Source organism: Lissotriton vulgaris, chromosome 3_1 (genome assembly GCF_964263255.1).
Source record: "Lissotriton vulgaris chromosome 3_1, aLisVul1.2, whole genome shotgun sequence".
In the NCBI taxonomy this organism is placed as follows: Eukaryota; Metazoa; Chordata; class Amphibia; order Caudata; family Salamandridae; genus Lissotriton; species Lissotriton vulgaris.
In genome coordinates, this window is record NC_141689.1 from 1,052,436,995 (window position 1) to 1,052,454,680 (window position 17,686).

General features: G+C 47.6%; 1 protein-coding gene across 1 annotated transcript in view; it reads right to left on the reverse strand.

Annotated features, from left to right (window-relative positions):
- CNTLN (centlein) overlaps window positions 1-17,686 on the reverse strand; it is a 1,560,264-nt gene that overhangs the window by 929,754 nt on the left and 612,824 nt on the right. The window contains exon 10 of the mRNA XM_086961469.1: window positions 4,580-4,753. Within this exon, the coding sequence (XP_086817595.1) occupies window positions 4,580-4,753 (174 nt within the window). The remainder of the gene's footprint in view (window positions 1-4,579; window positions 4,754-17,686) is intronic.

The following is a 17,686-nucleotide window of genomic DNA, read 5'->3' on the forward strand; positions in this document are numbered from 1 at the left end:
TGTATTTCGGAATACAATCGTTATTGCCTTCTGCTTTACCTACTCCTTCTTCTGAACCGAAATCTATTCCCACTGTTTCTCCACATTCCTTCCATCCTCTGCCCCAACACGAACAGGTTAGACGTGCGGAATTCATGAATAACTCCTTTGTCCAGCTTCTTCATCAACATCAGTTGGTGATGAACACTACTAACTGTTGGGTGTGTGGGTTAATGCCACATACCATGGATAGGGATATTCCGTATCTGGTTCTTACTTACAGCTCCCAGGGGTCAGCTCGAGCATTCCAAACTATGTTTCGTAGCGCACTAGATTCCTACCCCCATCGAGAGCCACGCACTGCAGACCATGGTCCCGGCCCGTACCACAAGCCTTTGGCAAGAGCGATTGCTGACTTAGATAGAGATATTTTTGGTGCATCGCTTATCCCAGAGGACAAGGATCTGAGTGAGGCTGAGTATAGCATGTCAGTGGGTGAGAGACAGCTTAAAAGCTCGTCTCCGATCTGGATCGTACCCCATCTCGGTAATTTCTGCTTGAAAGGCCTTGGCCGAAGTCCGCGAGCCCAGCTTGGGAGGAGTGCTTGTACTGAAACGTATGTTTTACCAACGCTCTCTTCCCCTGTTCTTGTGACTGCCAAGGGTACATACTTTGTATGTTACGACCGCACATATACATGGTTGCCCCGTGATTTCTCGGGCACCTGTTATATTGCGAATCTGTTGCCTCCGACCTTCACAGTTGCCTCGGTCTATCACAAGACTAGAGTTGTGAGAGGCGTTATTAGCGAAGAGGACACTCCCAGTCAAGAAGCAGGAGACTTCTTTAAGGGTTTCCTGCCGTTTTGGGGACCTATGATCAATAGTAGGAACCTGAGACAGTTGACTCGTGTGGTCGAATCGACTGCTAATATAACTGCAAGTGCTCTTGGTAATCTGACAGCAGAGCTTCAGGCGGATAGGCTTATGACGTTGCAAAACCGTATGATTTTAGACGTTGTTCTTGCAGATAGAGGTGGTGTATGTAAAGTGATCCATTCGAGTTGCTGCATTTTCATCCCTGATAACGCTCCAACTGTCTATCAAGCCATCTCGAAGCTGCATAAGATCTCCGAGTCCATGCACGTGGACGTAGGTGATTGGACGCTACTAGGATGGTTTTGGGGCCTGATGTCGACGTGGGGTTGGAAGATTCTGATGATCATTGGGGTTGTTGTAGCATTTCTGTTCACGTGTTGTCTTTGTGTGCAGTGTGGTCCTGCCTTATGTGGCCTCTGTGCTACGACGTGTATAAGACGGCCATCTGTTACCAAGGAAGCATTGATGGATAGAATGATGTTACAGCAACATCTGAATGGTCTGATGAATATCGAGATCGATTCTGATATCGACTAGTGCTTGCCTACATGAGGGCAAAAGGAGCGTCTGAGGTTCCGTGACAATTATAGTGGTGTTTTCGACTCGTTCGAATATGGACGAGTATGGTATCTATGAACCGCAAATGACGAGTTTAGTGGGTGTACGCGTTTTCGCTACACTGGCTCGAACCGTTCGTCTTATTCGTGGATTTCTTCATCTGAACCCACGGGTTCAATTTTAGATACGGCATCCATTTTGTCTCTTGCCCTCAAGTAGCCAGCGAACGGACACTGTCCGCTTCGTGACCCTGGGATTCCCAAGCTCTTGCGGAAGACACGTGTTCCTTTGAGGGTGTCTTTATGATGAGGGGGATGACACTGCAAAGGCAGATGGCCCCGCTCGAGGCTCATCTTGCCGTGCCGGTCTATTGTTTCAGCCGTGCATTCATTAGGCACGAATCCTTTGATCCCGCAATCGTGTTTCCGATATCACCCCCAACACTCTTTTCAATCTGTTGTCTATCTTTGTCTACCTTGCACCTGTTTCTGTCTTTTCCTTAAACTCGTTTACAGCCGGAATGGAATGTACTTAATGGTGGGATAACGTACTTTTTACAGTTGGGAACCGGCGATGCTACTGTAATTATGTTCCGGGACCCTGAATACATGAAAGCAACCCTTTTGAAGTTTACTGTGGGAACTGAGTTGTAACCTTTTGTTCGCCATGTTGTGCTATGACTGAAATATGTATAAAAGGAGCGATCCACTGTTGCAATTTGAAGCAGTCTCCTAGAACCTACACATGCTGTACTTCTTGCGACTTCTGTGTTCCCTGCAGTAAATAAACCTCGATCTTTGACGCCGAAGGAAGTGTCCCGTGTCTCTGTGATTTGTACGCCGGAACAGGTAACCCACGAAGGTTTTAGGTGTTGTCCCCTGGCACCGCTGGGCCTTAGAATAGCCCAGTCCTTCACGCGCGCGGCGCCACTGTGCTTGTGACGAGCTCAGCTCGTCATGAGGCACAGTGTAGCTGCACTCATGACGAGCTCAGCTCGTCACAGCCACACCCATTTTTGGAACGTTCAGCACAGCGGGAAATTATCCCCGCGTGCGAAAGTTCCAACGGCCTTGACAAGCTCAGCTCGTCATGAGTGCAGCTCCACTGTGCCTTAAAACGAGCTGAGCTGGGACAGTTTCATGAAGATTCATCAAACGGCGCCAAAGTTATTAGCAAACCCCCCAAAAAAACAATATACTTTGGAAGTGTGGTCCTAACTATAACTAGCTAGTAGCACTTGCTAATTGATAAAGTATTCTACTGTTTTTTTTCCATTTTATATAGCATGCACAAGGTCATTGGAGAGCTTTAAACGAGTACTTGATTACATGACATAAAGGTCAGGTTAATTTTATTACAAGTATGGTATGTATGTGATTTGCCCAGAATCAAAGGATGTTGAGCCAATGCCGGGACTTTAACCTGGATCTCCAAGTCGACTGCTCTGGCCATTAGGTCACATCCATATTTCTCAAACACAAAGAGAAGGGGCATGGTTGGGTATGACTACTTTCAGTGATAACATTCTCAGGTGAAAGTGCTTTGTAAAGCAAGACAACAGCAGCAACTATTACTGGAAGTTTCTCCTGGAGTTTTGCTTTGAATACTTGAGTTTGTTTTAAAACTAGGCTTATGGACATGACATTGTTGTGCATCTTTGCACTGGTGTACAAACACAGCTAATCATTTAAAATGTTACATAGAGACCAGGACTTTGGAACTGCACCAAAAACTCGGCTCGCTGCCACCAGTGGATTCCGACCCACAGTTTGGGAAAAGATGGTCTAGAGAGAGCATTCGGTGTTAGGCCATAACTGCACCTTTGGAGACACTACAGTGTGTGAATGCAGTCCAAATGGAAGATCCCTGACATAAGAGGACACCAGTACATCAGTGCCCTACTGAGGTCAGCCCTTCCATAGTCAGGAAAGATTGTTCTAAAGGTACAAATCACAAGGAGCCAAAAAAAGGCATTTGCAGTCTGTGCCTTTGCTACAAAAATGCTACAGCTTCCAGAGAACATGAACTCCAAAGATGCCAGCCACCAACGTATTTACCTCTTCATGGCCCTGCCAGTATTAGAATCATAAACTACAAGTGTACATGGGTTGCAGAGGACTGAAATGGCACAAGCAACTGGCATGGATCTTAATAATAATAATAATCTTTATTTGGATATAAAATAACATCCTTAAAAGAAGCGCCAACAGCAATACATATTGTAAGAGCAAAACTAACATCAATGATCAGCTTTAAGTGGATACAAAGTTCCCACATTGCATTGTGCAGTTCCCTATTGAACAATCCGGGTAATGTTTAAAAATATCTTTCAACCCCTTCGCTGCTGGCCCGTTTCCGCCGCTGTGCGGTAAAGAAACGAACAGGGCGGGGCCGTGACGAACCCCAGCCGTCATCAGCACACGAGCAACGCGGAGCGTGACGGCTGGGGTTCGTCACCAGCATACAAGGGGTTAAAAAAGAAGAAGAAAAAAAATACGGAGGTTGTTATACAGTAATTTACCGTAATAAACTTATAGGCCAACCCACCGTTAATAAATATTTACAAATGTTAAAAAGAGATCAGATAAAATAGCAACAGCAGATCAATAGCAGCAAGTCATGATAGTGCAAAAGTGAATAAAAAAACTTTTTTTTATCAAGTTACAGATGATACAATTTAGTTTAGGCTGCTCCCAACACAAGGGGAGCATGCAAAAAGTTGTAGTATGCAAGGCGTATAAACAATGTAAGGCCGATATTTAAAGCTGTGTATCTTCTTTCGAATATTGGGACATACATGAATCCCATTAATTAAAATCAGAAGCTTTGAGGCACAAATGAGGGTTCAGGGATTAAAAAGCAGGAAGGAGGAAACCTTGTTGAGCATAAAAAAAAGAGAATAGTGCACCAGTACTAGTCCTCAAGATCAAATGTTAAGCCCCCTCAATGAACGGATGGAGTTATTTTATTTTTTTAGCTGCGCAAAATGTTCTAACTTAATGAAATGCTGCAACATAGTTCAAGTTGCATTAAGTCAAGTGTGATTAATAAAACTAAACTTACACTCAACGGATACTCCTGAGACACACGGAATATGTTTTCTCTTAGAAGCCACATTTTTAGAAAATGTTTACAAAGTTTTAAAAAGTAGTTACACGTCTTACCTTATTTTTCGCCCCAGCTCTTGTTATGGTAGTGTTAAGGGCATCTTCAGAGCAACTACTTTGTTCTATTAGCTGGAGATTTGCTGAATTTAGTTTATCTTGAAGAATCTTTATTTCGGATTTCTGGGAAGCTATTACGAGTTCCAATTCAGTACATGCAAGCTGCTCGGGTTCCTAAAAGCAAAGAAAAAAGACGAAATCAAAGTTATTCTAAGTACTATTATTTAAATAGCACATTAACCACATCTTTGAAGTTTACATTGTATATTTAGTCCGTGTCTAAAAGAAAGTCGGCATTGCACAATCACATTTACACTGCTATTTGCTTTCCACTTTGATGTTGGGCTCAATACAGATTCTATGGCAGGACCGGAGGCTTCAGATTAGGCTGCAACTTTCTCTATTTATTACTCGAGCAGCGTTTTCAAACACAATACCAATAAACTACATTTCCCATGCTTCACAGGGAAATAGAAACTGAGAAAAGGTCCAATACCATTGTCCAATCCTGAGGCAGGGAGCCGCATAACTTCCTCTGAGGACGCTCTATCCTCCTCTTTCTTCGCTGCTCCAGCAGCACCGAGTTAAGTGTTTTGCCTCCATCTCATGTTTGCTTGTGTGAGGAACAATTAAGTGTTCTGTTCTGTGTTTCTTTTGCCTACGTTTGTTGTGTTTTTGTGCCGTTAATAGTAGGCGCGCAAGGCGATATTTGCTATTCAATTACGACTCTCTGCGCTGGCGGTCCTCCCGCAGCTAGGGGACCGCGCATTTCATTTCACACGCTTGTCGCATGTCTACCGGCCGCAGAGCTGGCGAGTCTCGTTTTCCGCCCTGTCAGTTGTGGAGAGGCTCCCATGGCCACACGTGTCTGTATTTACACGTGGGAAGGTTTTTCTTGCCTTTTAACATTAATTTAATTAAATTTAATTGCGGGTTTATATAGCGCTAGAATCGACTCCCGGAGGAGTATCTCCGCGCTTCGACTGCTGGGGAACCCGTCCTGGCTCACCCTGAGAGATGGTCCCTAATGGGTATCTCTAAGGTGCGACCAAGCATCTCGGCCGGTCTGGGGGGGCCGTTGTGAAGAGGAGGCAAGCTAATGCCCAGAGTTGCAGAGTGTGGTCCCTGACTGGAGTAGGCACCGAGGTGAGAATTATCGAGCCCGCTGACCCTGGTCCACGACCCTGCCACGTCGGGAACCGAACCCTGGTCCCGGGCCGTCCTCTGCTTACGGGTCTGCCGCCTCTAACCAGTGAGCCACACCACTCCACACGCTCCATTACCTATATAAGCATTCAACAGACGATTGGGCCATTTGAGTAGAGAGCCCCTGCCTGGAGCCCGAACTCCCGCGAACCGGGTAAAACATATTTCAATTACAAGGGACCAGCCCAGGCAAGTAAATGCCATCAAAACCAATAGGGGAGTAGTGGTCCCAGCTTCTACAGGGTTTCCCCTACAATTAACCCCTTGATCCTCTCAGTCTCCAACTGTTTTGGGTTATGGAAGACTTTGAGGACTATTGTGAGGAGGAGGTGGATACCTCCATCCTCAAAGTGGTTTCAGAAGTGGTCGAGCCCCTGGAGAAGAGGATAAATCAACTTCAGGCCCAGTGCCTTCAGCCCCTCGATGCGAGGGAATACCTATCTGGGGCTAAGAACACCCTACCTCCAGGATAGCCCTCCACTCCCGCCCTAGACCCTAAAAGAAAGGGCGCCGATGACGCGGAGATAGATACTGACACTTTTGCAAGCTTAAAGAACAGCTTCAGATTAGTCTTCACACTTGTGTTTCAAGTACGTAGGATACCGGCGTCTCGTAGTTTGTGCGGTCGTCTGGACGACCGCACGAACTACGAGACGCCGGTTTCCAACGTACGGCACTTACTTCATTTCTTTACTCTCATTGAAAATTTGGACCTTTGGCACATCTCTAACATATAATCTCCTTTTTTATTGAAAACTATTTTTGAAACACAAGTGTGAAGACCAATCTGAAGCTGTGCCATACAGATATATTTAAATTAAGCCCTGAAGAAGTCCGGTCTCGGACGAAACGCGGTGGCTATTGGTTTAAATCTTCAATTGTGAATAAAAGGATTGCTTAAAGAAGAAATTTGACTTTGGATATTCTTGGGAGAACAATTGGATCTTTTGTGAACATATGCATATTAAGCATTTATACTGTATTAACTAATTGTTGGGGTGTGCAGGGTCATCTTGTGCAATTAATGTGTAAAACAAAAAGGATTTTTTGTTTTCTAATTTTGGGATCTAGGGGATTGTATCCCAGACCATCTGCACCCACACATATGTATACATCAGGAACTTGGTCACCGGTGCGGGCATAATAGCCTTAATCCCCTTCGCTGGCTTGAATTTCAACATCAAAGCTGTTCACTTCCCACCATTCACGGGGCGGTTCTGGTTACTCTGAATACTCCGGTCCCCGAATCTGAAGACTCAATAGTACCACACATGAATACTTCTAGCTGGCTTAGTATAGCTACAAGGACTCAGACTTCCAATCTCCCCTCGGTGGGCACAAAGGTAAAGGCATCCAAGGAACGCAAGAAGGGTGTGGGTGCCCAGAAGCCTAAACAACAAAAAGCACCTCAGTGCAACGACATGGTCGCGACTTGTTCCATCGGCACCCAGACTATGGACGCACCCCCTCAGCGTCGCCCTCTGGCTGGGAGAATAAAACTGCTATCCTTGCTGCTGGTCTGACTGCTTTGGATTCAACCCTTGAAAGGATCAAAAATCTAATAGACAAAAATGTTGTTTTTTTGTATGGTTGTCTTGAGCACCTGGACAATGTATTGACCAATCTGTCTGGACATAGTGAGTCTCTCCTTACCTTAGAGAATTCAAAAGCCCCCAAGGCCTTGGAAGTCCGGGGATCTGACAACTTTACAAATTATTAAAAGTCAGCCCTGGTTCCTTTAGAGAAATTATTGACTATGACACCTGTTATGGAGGTTCTGTTGAGCAAAATACAGGTTGCATGTTCCACTAATAGTCTGCAGAATTGTCCGATAAGTGCATTGAGTGATGGCAGGGGACTCCAGACTTCTCATGTTGATAATTTGCTATCGGTTTCTGGGGAATGTATTGGTCCTAAGAGTGATCCTAATACTAATCATAAAAAAGCGCAAGTGCAAATAGGGCCTAGAGGTCTTTCGATTCCGCCTAACCCCCGTGTAACCCCGAGGGAGAGAGAAAATGGGGAGGAGGTGCTCTTAAACCTGCCGCCAGAGGCCACTCCACATACAATAATATTAATGAATGTTCCACATCTCACTTCAAAGTCAATCGAATCCTGGGAGTTACTAAGAAATAAGGCTCTCTGTTGACTTTGTTCTAAATCTGGCCTAACAGATGCCTTCTTCAGGGAATTCAAAATGGTAAGAAGAGTGGGATGGATGGGGAAAAGAGAAAAAACGTTACCCGGAGACTGTGTTGTTCTTACGTTTAGAATGCCACGTTTAGTACAAGAGACATTGCGCAGACTAGGATCTAAACAGGTGATTAATCAGGGAATAAACGTACTGCCCCTGGGTTAGTTTTACCCTCCTATAAATTATACTCCCAATAGTATGCAGCAGAGTTACTCTCACTCTACAAATCACTCACACTTCAGTTTACCTTTGTCTAACAGATTTGATATGCTTTCTTCTCTGGAGGATATTGATTGACTTGCAAACAGAAGTAATCATGTTGTCCAAACCCAAATACTCAGAAAATATTTATCTGGTCTAATTTTATCGCGTACTGTGTCTTTGGCTGATGTTCATCAAGTTGACATTGAGGCGGGAGACCTTTCCGTTGACCCTAATATTGAGAACAGAATATTCCAACAAAATATAAACATGCCCCAACAAGCCGACATTGAGGTGGGAGACAGCTCCGTCGACCCCAATATAAAGAACAGAACATCACAACAAATTATTAACATGCCTAATGCACGTCCATTTATCAGTTCTTGTCAACATTCAAATGGGCCCATTGTTAACCCTTCCCATAATGATCATGCACTCCAGGGTGTTCCTAGGACAAACCAAATGGAAATTCTTTCTGGGAATGAGGCAGGTCTTCAGGCCAAACTGACTAACCTTGCATGGTTGGAATTTGTTCATCAGTTCGACATCATATGTATTCAAGAAACCATTGATTGATAATGTACAACACATAAATGGGTACAAACCATTCTTCACACCGGCAGTTCCCTCCAGTCAGGGAAGGAAAAAGTGTGGATTATGCACCTACATCTCCTATAGGCTGAATGCATGTAAGATTGATTTCGTGGAGTCTAACATTTATTGTCAGGTGCTTAAATTGTGCATAGATAATTCTCACTGCACAGTATTAATACATTTTTATAATAATATACCTGCTGTGGACACTGAACAAATCTTAAAGCACTTACAGAAAGATTTGGATAACATTCAGCAAAAAATTAATGAAGACCTTTGCTTAATCTCGGGGGGAGCGGGTGGGGGGATTTTAATTCTGGACCTTGTCTACACACTGCAGGAGATGAACAAGTTACTTACCTTCAGTAACGATATATCTGTAAGAAACAGTAGTTAGTTTTAGATTCCTTACCTTTGAATATCCCCAGGCGTCAGACTGGAATCCAGGAAATTTTTGCATAGCAGTACCCTTGCGCGTTGGTAGGAGTCATCTGGGCTCCACGTCCGTCGTCGGCGCCATGATGACGTCGTCGGAGTACTTAGACGCCGCCTCCGCGTGCTGACGTCAGTACTTAGACACAGCTTTTCCGCGCCAGAAACGCAGAGACATGTTAAAAACCAACACTGGTGCCATTGAAACTAGGTCCCTAAAAGGGGATGACCTTAACCCTAGATATCGGTTCGCAGAACGGGGAGGATGGGCGGGGCGGTAAGGAATCTAATACTAAGTACTGTTTCTTACAGATATATCGTTACCGAAGGTAAGTAACTTGTTCATCTGAAAGAAACAGGTTAGTATTAGATTCATTAACCTCTTCGCCGCTAATGACAAGGGTAACTCGTCATGGACTTTCCATTGATTTCAATGGAAATTATATGAGCAGAAGAATAATGCCTTAGCAGTAAAGGGGTTAACTTAGAATAGATACCCCAGCAATACCAACCCCGGTGGTGGGTCTGCGAACCAATAATCACACCAGAAAGTCCCGGAGGACGGAACGGCCAAAGAAGCCATCCCTCCGGACTTATCTGTCCAGACAGTAGTGTATCGCAAACGTGTGCAGCGATGCCCACGTAGCGGCCTGACAGATGTCCTGCAAGGGGACACCCCAGCCCAGGGCAGTGGTAGCCGTCGTGGCCAGAGTGGAATGGGCCCTCAGCCCAACAGGAGGCTCCTTCTTTGCCAAGGAGTAACAAGCCTTGATACACAAGACAACCCACCGAGAGATGGTCCGCTTGTGTACCGCCAGTCCCTTCTTAGCGCCCACGTAACCAACAAAGAGTTGGTCATCCACCCGGAACTGGCGTGTGCGATCCAGATAGAATGAGAGCGCACGTTTTGAGTCCAGACGGTGGAGCCGCTCTTCCTCCTTTGAGGGATGCGGAGCCAGAAAGAAGGCGGGCAAGGTGATAGACTGCCCGATGTCGAAGGACGAGACAACCTTGGGCAGGAAAGAGGGCCTAGTCCGCAACACAACCTTGTCCGGATGGACAGAAAGGAAAGGAGGCTTGGATGAAAGAGCCTGGAGCTCACTCACTCTCCTGGCAGAGGTGATGGCAACCAGGAAAGCAGTCTTCAGAGTAAGAAGGCGGATAGGACAGTTGTGAAGTGGCTCAAAGGGAGCGCACATCAGATAAGTGAGAACCAGGTTCAAGTCCCACTGAGGCATCACGAAGGGAACAGGTGGAAACGTGTGTGTGATGCCTTTCAGAAAACAAGTTACAATAAGGGACTTGAACAAAGATGGTTGATCAGGCAGCCTAAGAAAGGCTGAAAGGGCAGAAAGGTAGCCCTTGATAGTGCCCAGAGCAGAGCCCTGCTGGGCAAGAGAAAGAAGGAAGAGAAGAACCTCATAAAGAGGGGCAGAGAGAGGTTCCACCGCCTTTGCTGTGCACCATGCCACAAATCTGTTCCACCTGCAGACGTATACCGACTTTGTGGAGTGACGCCTGGCTGCCAAAATGATGTTACAGACTTCAGGAGGCAAATCAAATGGCCTCAACCGTCGCCGGTCAATCTCCAAGCATGGAGGTGGAGACTGGACAGGTTCGGGTGGTGGACCGTCCCCTGCTGCTGCGACAGAAGGTCCTCCTGAAGGGGCAGACGAACCGGGGGATCGACTGACATGCTGAGTAGCTCGGGATACCAGTACCTTCGTGCCCAGTCCGGAGTCACAAGGATGACTTGGGCCCGGTCGAGTTTGATCTACTTCAGCACTCTGGGCAGAAGTGGTATAGACGGAAAGGCGTACAACAGACCGCAACTCTACTCGCGACGAAAAGCGTCTCAGAGCGAGTGCCGCCTTGGAAATTCCAACACGCAGAACTGATGACATTGCGCGTTCTATTCTGTGGCGAATAAATCTAACCAAGGCTCTCCCCACTGCAGAAAGAGACCTTGCGCCACCGTCAGAGTACAGCTGCCATTCGTGATCCATCATGCACCGGCGGCTGAGTTTGTCCGCCCTGGCGTTCAGAGAACCTGCCAGGTGTTAAACCACCAGGGTCACGCCCTGATGTCCCAGCCACAGCCAGAGGCCCCGACTTGTTTGTTGCAGTACCACATGGCGGTTGTGTTGTCTGTAAACACCTGCACTACACTCCCCTGGACAGAGGGGAGGAATGCCTTCAGTGCAAGACAAATTGCCCGCAGCTCCAACAGGTTGATATGGAGCCGGGACTCCGCCGAAGACCAGAGGCCTCTGATCTCCGCCTCTCCCATGTGGCCTCCCCAGCTCTGGAGGGACGCATCCGTCACAACTACGTGCTCCGGTTGGGGAAGGGAGAGGGATCTGCCGCTGACCCAATCGCGGTCCGTGAGCCACCACTGCAACTGTCTTGCAGTGCCCCCCGAGATCAGGACATGGCCGAACAGGTTGCCCTGATGCAGGGCCCACTGAAACTTCAGGTCCCACTGCAGAGCCCGCATCCGCCAACGGGCGTGATGCACCAGAAGGATGCAGGAAGCCATCAGCCCCAGAAGCCGCAGCGTCAACCTGACCGAGACTCGGGATAAAGGCTGAAAGATCGGAATCAGAGCCTGAATATCCCGAACCCGCTGCTCGGGGGGATGAATCCGAAACTGCGCCGATGAAGAGGAGCTTTTGAGAGGGACACAGGTGTGATTTTGGCACATTGATGGAGAACCCAGTAGGTACAGGAAATCCGCCGTCGTCTGGAGGTGGCTGACGACTGTCTGGGGCGAGCCCGCCTTCAACAACCAGTCGTCGAGGTAGGGGAAGACTGAAACCCCTAACCTGCGAAGATGAGCTGCGACGACCGCCATCACTTTCGTGAACACCCGTGGGGCGCTGGTAAGGCCAAAGGGGAGCACGGTAAACTGAAAGTGCTCGTGGCCTACCGTGAACCGCAGGTAGCGCCGGTGGGCCGGCAGGACGGGGAAATAAGCGCTCTGCAAGTCCAACGCTACCATCCAGTCTCCTGGGTCCAGGGCAGCTAAGACCTGAGCCAGTGTCAGCATTTTGAACTTCTCCTTCCGGAGGAAGCCGTTGACGTTCCGTAGGTCCAAGATAGGGCGTAGGCCCCCTTTGCCCTTCTTGGGTACCAGAAAGTAGAGGGAGTAGCAACCACACCCTACTTCTGGCCCAGGAACGCGCTCGATGGCCCCCTTGGCCAAGAGGGCCGTAACTTCCTCCTGCAGAAGCCACAAATGATCCCCAGAGACGCAGTGGTATTGCGGTGGCATGGCTGAAGGGGTCGTCTTGAAGGGGAGGGAGAAGCCCCTTAGGAAGATTTGCAACACCCATCTGTCCGATGTGACAGTGCACAGGCTAGGAAGGTTTTGAGGTGGATGCTGCGGGGGAAGGTGTGAACTGGCCTTGCCGTTGTCCCCGACCGCCTCCACAGCGGTTTCCACGGCCGCCACTGTGTTGGATGGCGCCCCTTCCTTGGCCACGAAAGGAGCGAAAGCACCCGTTTACTGGTGCGGGGCCGAGAGGCCCACGGACTTGGCCGTAGCCCTGGAGTCCTTAAAGCGCTCAAGCGCATGGTCTGCCTTGTCGCCAAAGAGGCGACGGCCATCAAACGGCATGTCCATGAGGGTATTCCGTACATCCGCTGAAAAGTTGGCGGACCTCAACCAGGCATGGCGACGAATCGCCATCGTCGTTGCCATCGCTCTGCCCAGTGAGTCGGTGGTATCCAGCCCACACCGGATGGAAAAACGTGCCGCATCTCGACCCTCCGCAAGGGCTTTAGCGAGTTTACCCTTGACCTCCGCCGGGCATTGTGGCAACACGTCCGCAACCGTGTCCCACAGGGAGTGGGTGTAGCGGCCCAAGAGGCATGCGGTGTTGAAAGACCGCAGTCCCAAACTAAGGGAGTAGAATATTTTCTTTCCATAATTCTCATACCTCTTGGATTCCTGATCAGGCGGAGCCGACGGGAATGCGGTCTGGGAGTTTGAGGCCTGGATGACCAGGCTCTCGGGGTGGGGTGGGTGGACAGGAAAGCAGGGTCGGCCGGGCGGTGGCGTCTGGCCACGTTCCTATTGACAGGTTGACCTGTAGCAGGCCTGGACCAAGTGCCCAAAAGAACGCCAGTTAAGGCCTCATTAAACAGCAGCAGAGGCTCATCCGAGCTTGACTGCGGTTTAAGGACCTCAGTGAGGAGGTTAGTCCTCACGGCCGCGACGGGGAGCTCAAGGGCCAAGGCCTTGGCCGCCCGCGTCAACACCACACTGAAGGTTGCCCCCTCCTCTGTAGCCACGGTAGGAGGTGAGACAAAACCAGTGTCTGGAGAAGTGTCCAGACCACTGGCATCCCCAAGACCTGTCCAGTCCTCCTGGGACTGACTCACGTGTCAGAGGGTCTTCAGACCCCTCCCAATACTCCTCATCACTCATCCCCTGATAATCAGGGTTGTCAAATGATGGGGCCGGTTCATTGAAGTAAAACTCCCCAAGCGGCGTCGAGAGCGGCGCCCAGCGGCGCCGCTCCGGTGCCGGAACCGGGTCGAGGGAGGTATCAAGGACAGCACCGCCCGAGGACGGCGCCGGAGGTGACACCAGAGGGACCGGCGCTGGTGAGGTAGTCAGGTCTACCGGCGACGATCCGGATCCAGAAGCGGATCCAGTGGGGCCGAAGCACCCGACCCGCTAGGGCCCCCAGACGGGTCCGCTCGGCCCGGAGGCGCCGCAGAGCCCGCCGGAGGAGTGAGGGACCTCATGGCCATGAGGAAATGCTCGATCTCCTCCGGCGTCGCTTGCTGCCCAGGGACCGGAGGGTATGGGGCAGGTCACGACGCCCGCGACCCCCGGCTGCATCACGCGAGCGTCGGGGGGAGTCGGAAGTGCGATGACGTCTCTTCGACTTCTTGTGCTTACCTGACGACTTCGAGCCTGAGGAGTGATGGCGACTCCCGGAGCTATGATGGCTCCGACCCCGCGACCTGTCCATCGACCTCCGTCCGGACCGGGACCTCTCGCAGCGCGGGGCCGACTGCCGGAGTTCGAGCTGCTTGCGGTACCGCTCCCGCCTAGCTTTCGAAGTCAGGGCCCGGCAGTCAGAGCAGGCCTTGTCGTCGTGATCGACGCCGAGACAGTAGAGACACCGGCAGTGAGGGTCGGTGACCGACATCAGTCGGTTGCAGTCCTCACAGGGCTTGAAACCTGGCTTCCCTACCGGCACCGTTCAAAGTCGAAGACTCGAAAAGGGATCAAAAGAGATCACAAAAAAGTTTAGTCAAAAAGTGACTACGGTACCACTTTTTCCGGGTATGAGCTACTGGCGCGGAAAAATGAAGAACTGACGTCAGCACGCGGAGGCGGCGTCTAAGTACTCCGACGACGTCATTGTGGCGCCGACAACGGACGCGGAGCCGCAGATGACGCCTACCGACGCGCAAAGTTACTGCTACGCAAACATTTCCGGATTCAGTCTGAAGCCTGGGGATATTCTAAGGTAAGGAATCTAATAATAACCTGTTTCTTTCAGATGTCTGTGGTATAGCACTAGATGATGACAAGGATATGTCCCATTTCCTGCATTCTGCTACTGGCAATTATTTTAATTTGCTTAAATATACTATGGATTTGGGTTTTGCAAACGATTTATGTTTACCTCCAATTCCATTTAGCAGTACTTTTAAAGGTCGGGCTTGTACTCAGTTATAGACCATATTTTAGTGTCAAAAATATATGCCGGTAGAATAAGCCATTTTAAAATACATCCTGTCGCTTTTAGTGACCATTATCCCATTAGTGTTTTTATTGATCTTCCTGCCAAGGTGCTAACTAGTAAAAGTTTGGCAAATCAACCCGCGTAAGATCTCGTTATCAACAGATTGAATGGTTATACAGTTAAGTGGGCAGGTGTTGACTTACTAAAACTGTGTAAGTTTCTTCTAAATAGTTGCAAAGACGGCTTCTCGGTTTGCCTAGACGAGACTGCTTTGTATGGACTGAGATATGTTTCTAAAAGAGCTGAGGACATCAGACTTATTGGCAAACTACTATCAAAAGGGAATAACCCGATAGATAGTAAGAAAGGGTGGTTTGATTCCAAATGCTCTAAAGCACATGCTGCCCTGATATCTGCCTTACACAAGACCACAAAAGATATAGAAGCGATAAAAAGGGCTAGAACAGCGTATAAGCTATCCCTCAAAGAGAGTAAGAACACTATAAAATTGGAATTATGGCAAAATCTTAAACAAGCCTCTGATCTGAAAGATATGAAAGGCTTTTGGAAGGCGGTGAATGCCCCATTTCTTGCTCCAACGAAACTACCTAGTATTGAAATAACAATAGGGGAGGATCAATGGGTGTCTCACTTTTCTAGTCTTTATTGTAACTCGACAGACCCTCAAAATGAAGAGGCTCCTAGTATAAACCCCTCAAGATTGGTTTTAGCACTGACAAGAGGATTTTAGCTATAAATGCGTGTGTGGGAGGCAAAGCACCGGGCCCAGACAGCATACCTGTGGATTTATTTACATCTTGTCCCGCGCTATGGGGACCATTGTTAGCTATGGTCCTAAAGGCTTGCTGTTCCCAGGGATTTACAGCAACTTGGTCGGATTCCATACTCGTCCCTATTTATAATAAAGGCAACATTAATGACCCCTGTTATAGACCAATATCACTCCTGGACTCCCTTACGAAGGTGGCCGGGAGTGTTGTCTTAAATCAATTACAGCTGTGGACGTAGGAAAACTGAATAATACCAGAGTTACAGTATGGATTTCGCCAAGGACTGGGTACTGTCGAATAAAGCCTGAATTTGAACCTCTTGCTGGTAAAATATCTACAGGCCAAAACGGGGAGCCTATATTTGTGTTTTGTTGATTTGACTTCAGCTTTTGATTGCGTTAATCATCAGAAGCTTGTAGTTTTCCTGTCAAGAAGGGGGTGCGGCAGGGGTGTATGTTAGCCCCCCTTCTGTTCACCCTTTATATTAATAGTCTGGGTGCAACATTGAATAGTGAATGCCAAGATCTACCACATATTGGTAAACGGCCAATTGGAGCATTGTTATATGCGGACGATGCTGTCCTCTTGGCTCGTACCCTCCTTGGTTTACTAAAAGTTATCTCCAGCTTTTCTGTTTATATGCTAAACCTCGACCTTAATGTAAATATTAGTAAAACATTTACAATGAAATGCAGTAAGCCCAATGTTAAGTGCAGAGATTTCAACATAAACAACAGGAAACTTGATTTTACTGAACACTTTGCTAACCTGGTAATTGTATTTGAAAGAAGGGGTCTATGGGCAAAAGTTATTGAATCAAGAAAACTTATTTCATAAAGCAACTGGTGCATTGATACATTTTGCAATAAAGCTAGGAAAGCGTCCAATTGCTGACCTATTAACAATTTATAAAGCTAAGTGTACCCTGATTGCCATGTATGGTGCTGGCATTTGGGGCTATGCCGGCGTCGAGACCCTTCACTTTAGCGAGTAGAAAATAGATTTCTAAGATATCTCCTAGCAGTACCGAATAGTACAGCTACATGTATCTGTCATGCTGAGTTGGGCTTGTCATATTGGTCTGAACAGATTAAAATGCAGCCTATGTTGCTATGGCATAAGGTGTGGATAAGTACTTCTACCACCTTGAACCGGGACGTCATTAATGATTGTCTGTCCCTTCATGGGGTAGATTGTATCCTTTGGTTTACATATGTCAAAAAATGTGCAAATGACTTAGGTCATCCTGAGTACTTTGCGAACCCTGACAGCCTGAATCAGGTTACTAGGAACAAGTTAAAGTTGTTATGCGCGGATCACCTGCAGACTATTAGATTGGCTGCAAATGTTATGAAACCAACAGTAAGAGCGCATCAATTACTCTTGATTCAACCAGGAGCACCACCCTACCTGACAAATATTTTAGGACTTTACGATAGGTTTGCTATTGACCCGTCTTCGCCTCGGAATTTTTCATATCAGTGTCACTTTTCCAAACATGAATGACTGGTCTTGCACCCTATGCTTATGTCCCTGTGATAATGTGTCTGCAGAGTCCACAATTCACGTTATTTTTTTTGTAAGTTTTATACTTTGCCTAGGGAAAAAATTGATTTTGCCCATTTTAAAAATGTATGGCCTGAGACAATATCGACCTGCCTATTTAAAGTTACAATGTTTCAATGATGGAACTGTGATTGATAGACATAGACTGACAATGAACAGCCCGCTTTCTTTTAAACTGTATGTGACTTTATGATGTTATTCTTTATTTAAATTATATTGATCAAATATGTAATGTTCTTTTTCTAAATGCTTTGTGCTTTTACGGTCTAACACTTTTTAAACCGAATAAAGCGTATTCTGATATGACAAGCTCCCAAACCATAAGTATCCACCATGGACGGGAAGGGCATGACAGTCCCCTCATAATAAAAGTCTCCTGCATTTTCAATCTCCCTGGCCTTCCAAGGAGCAATTT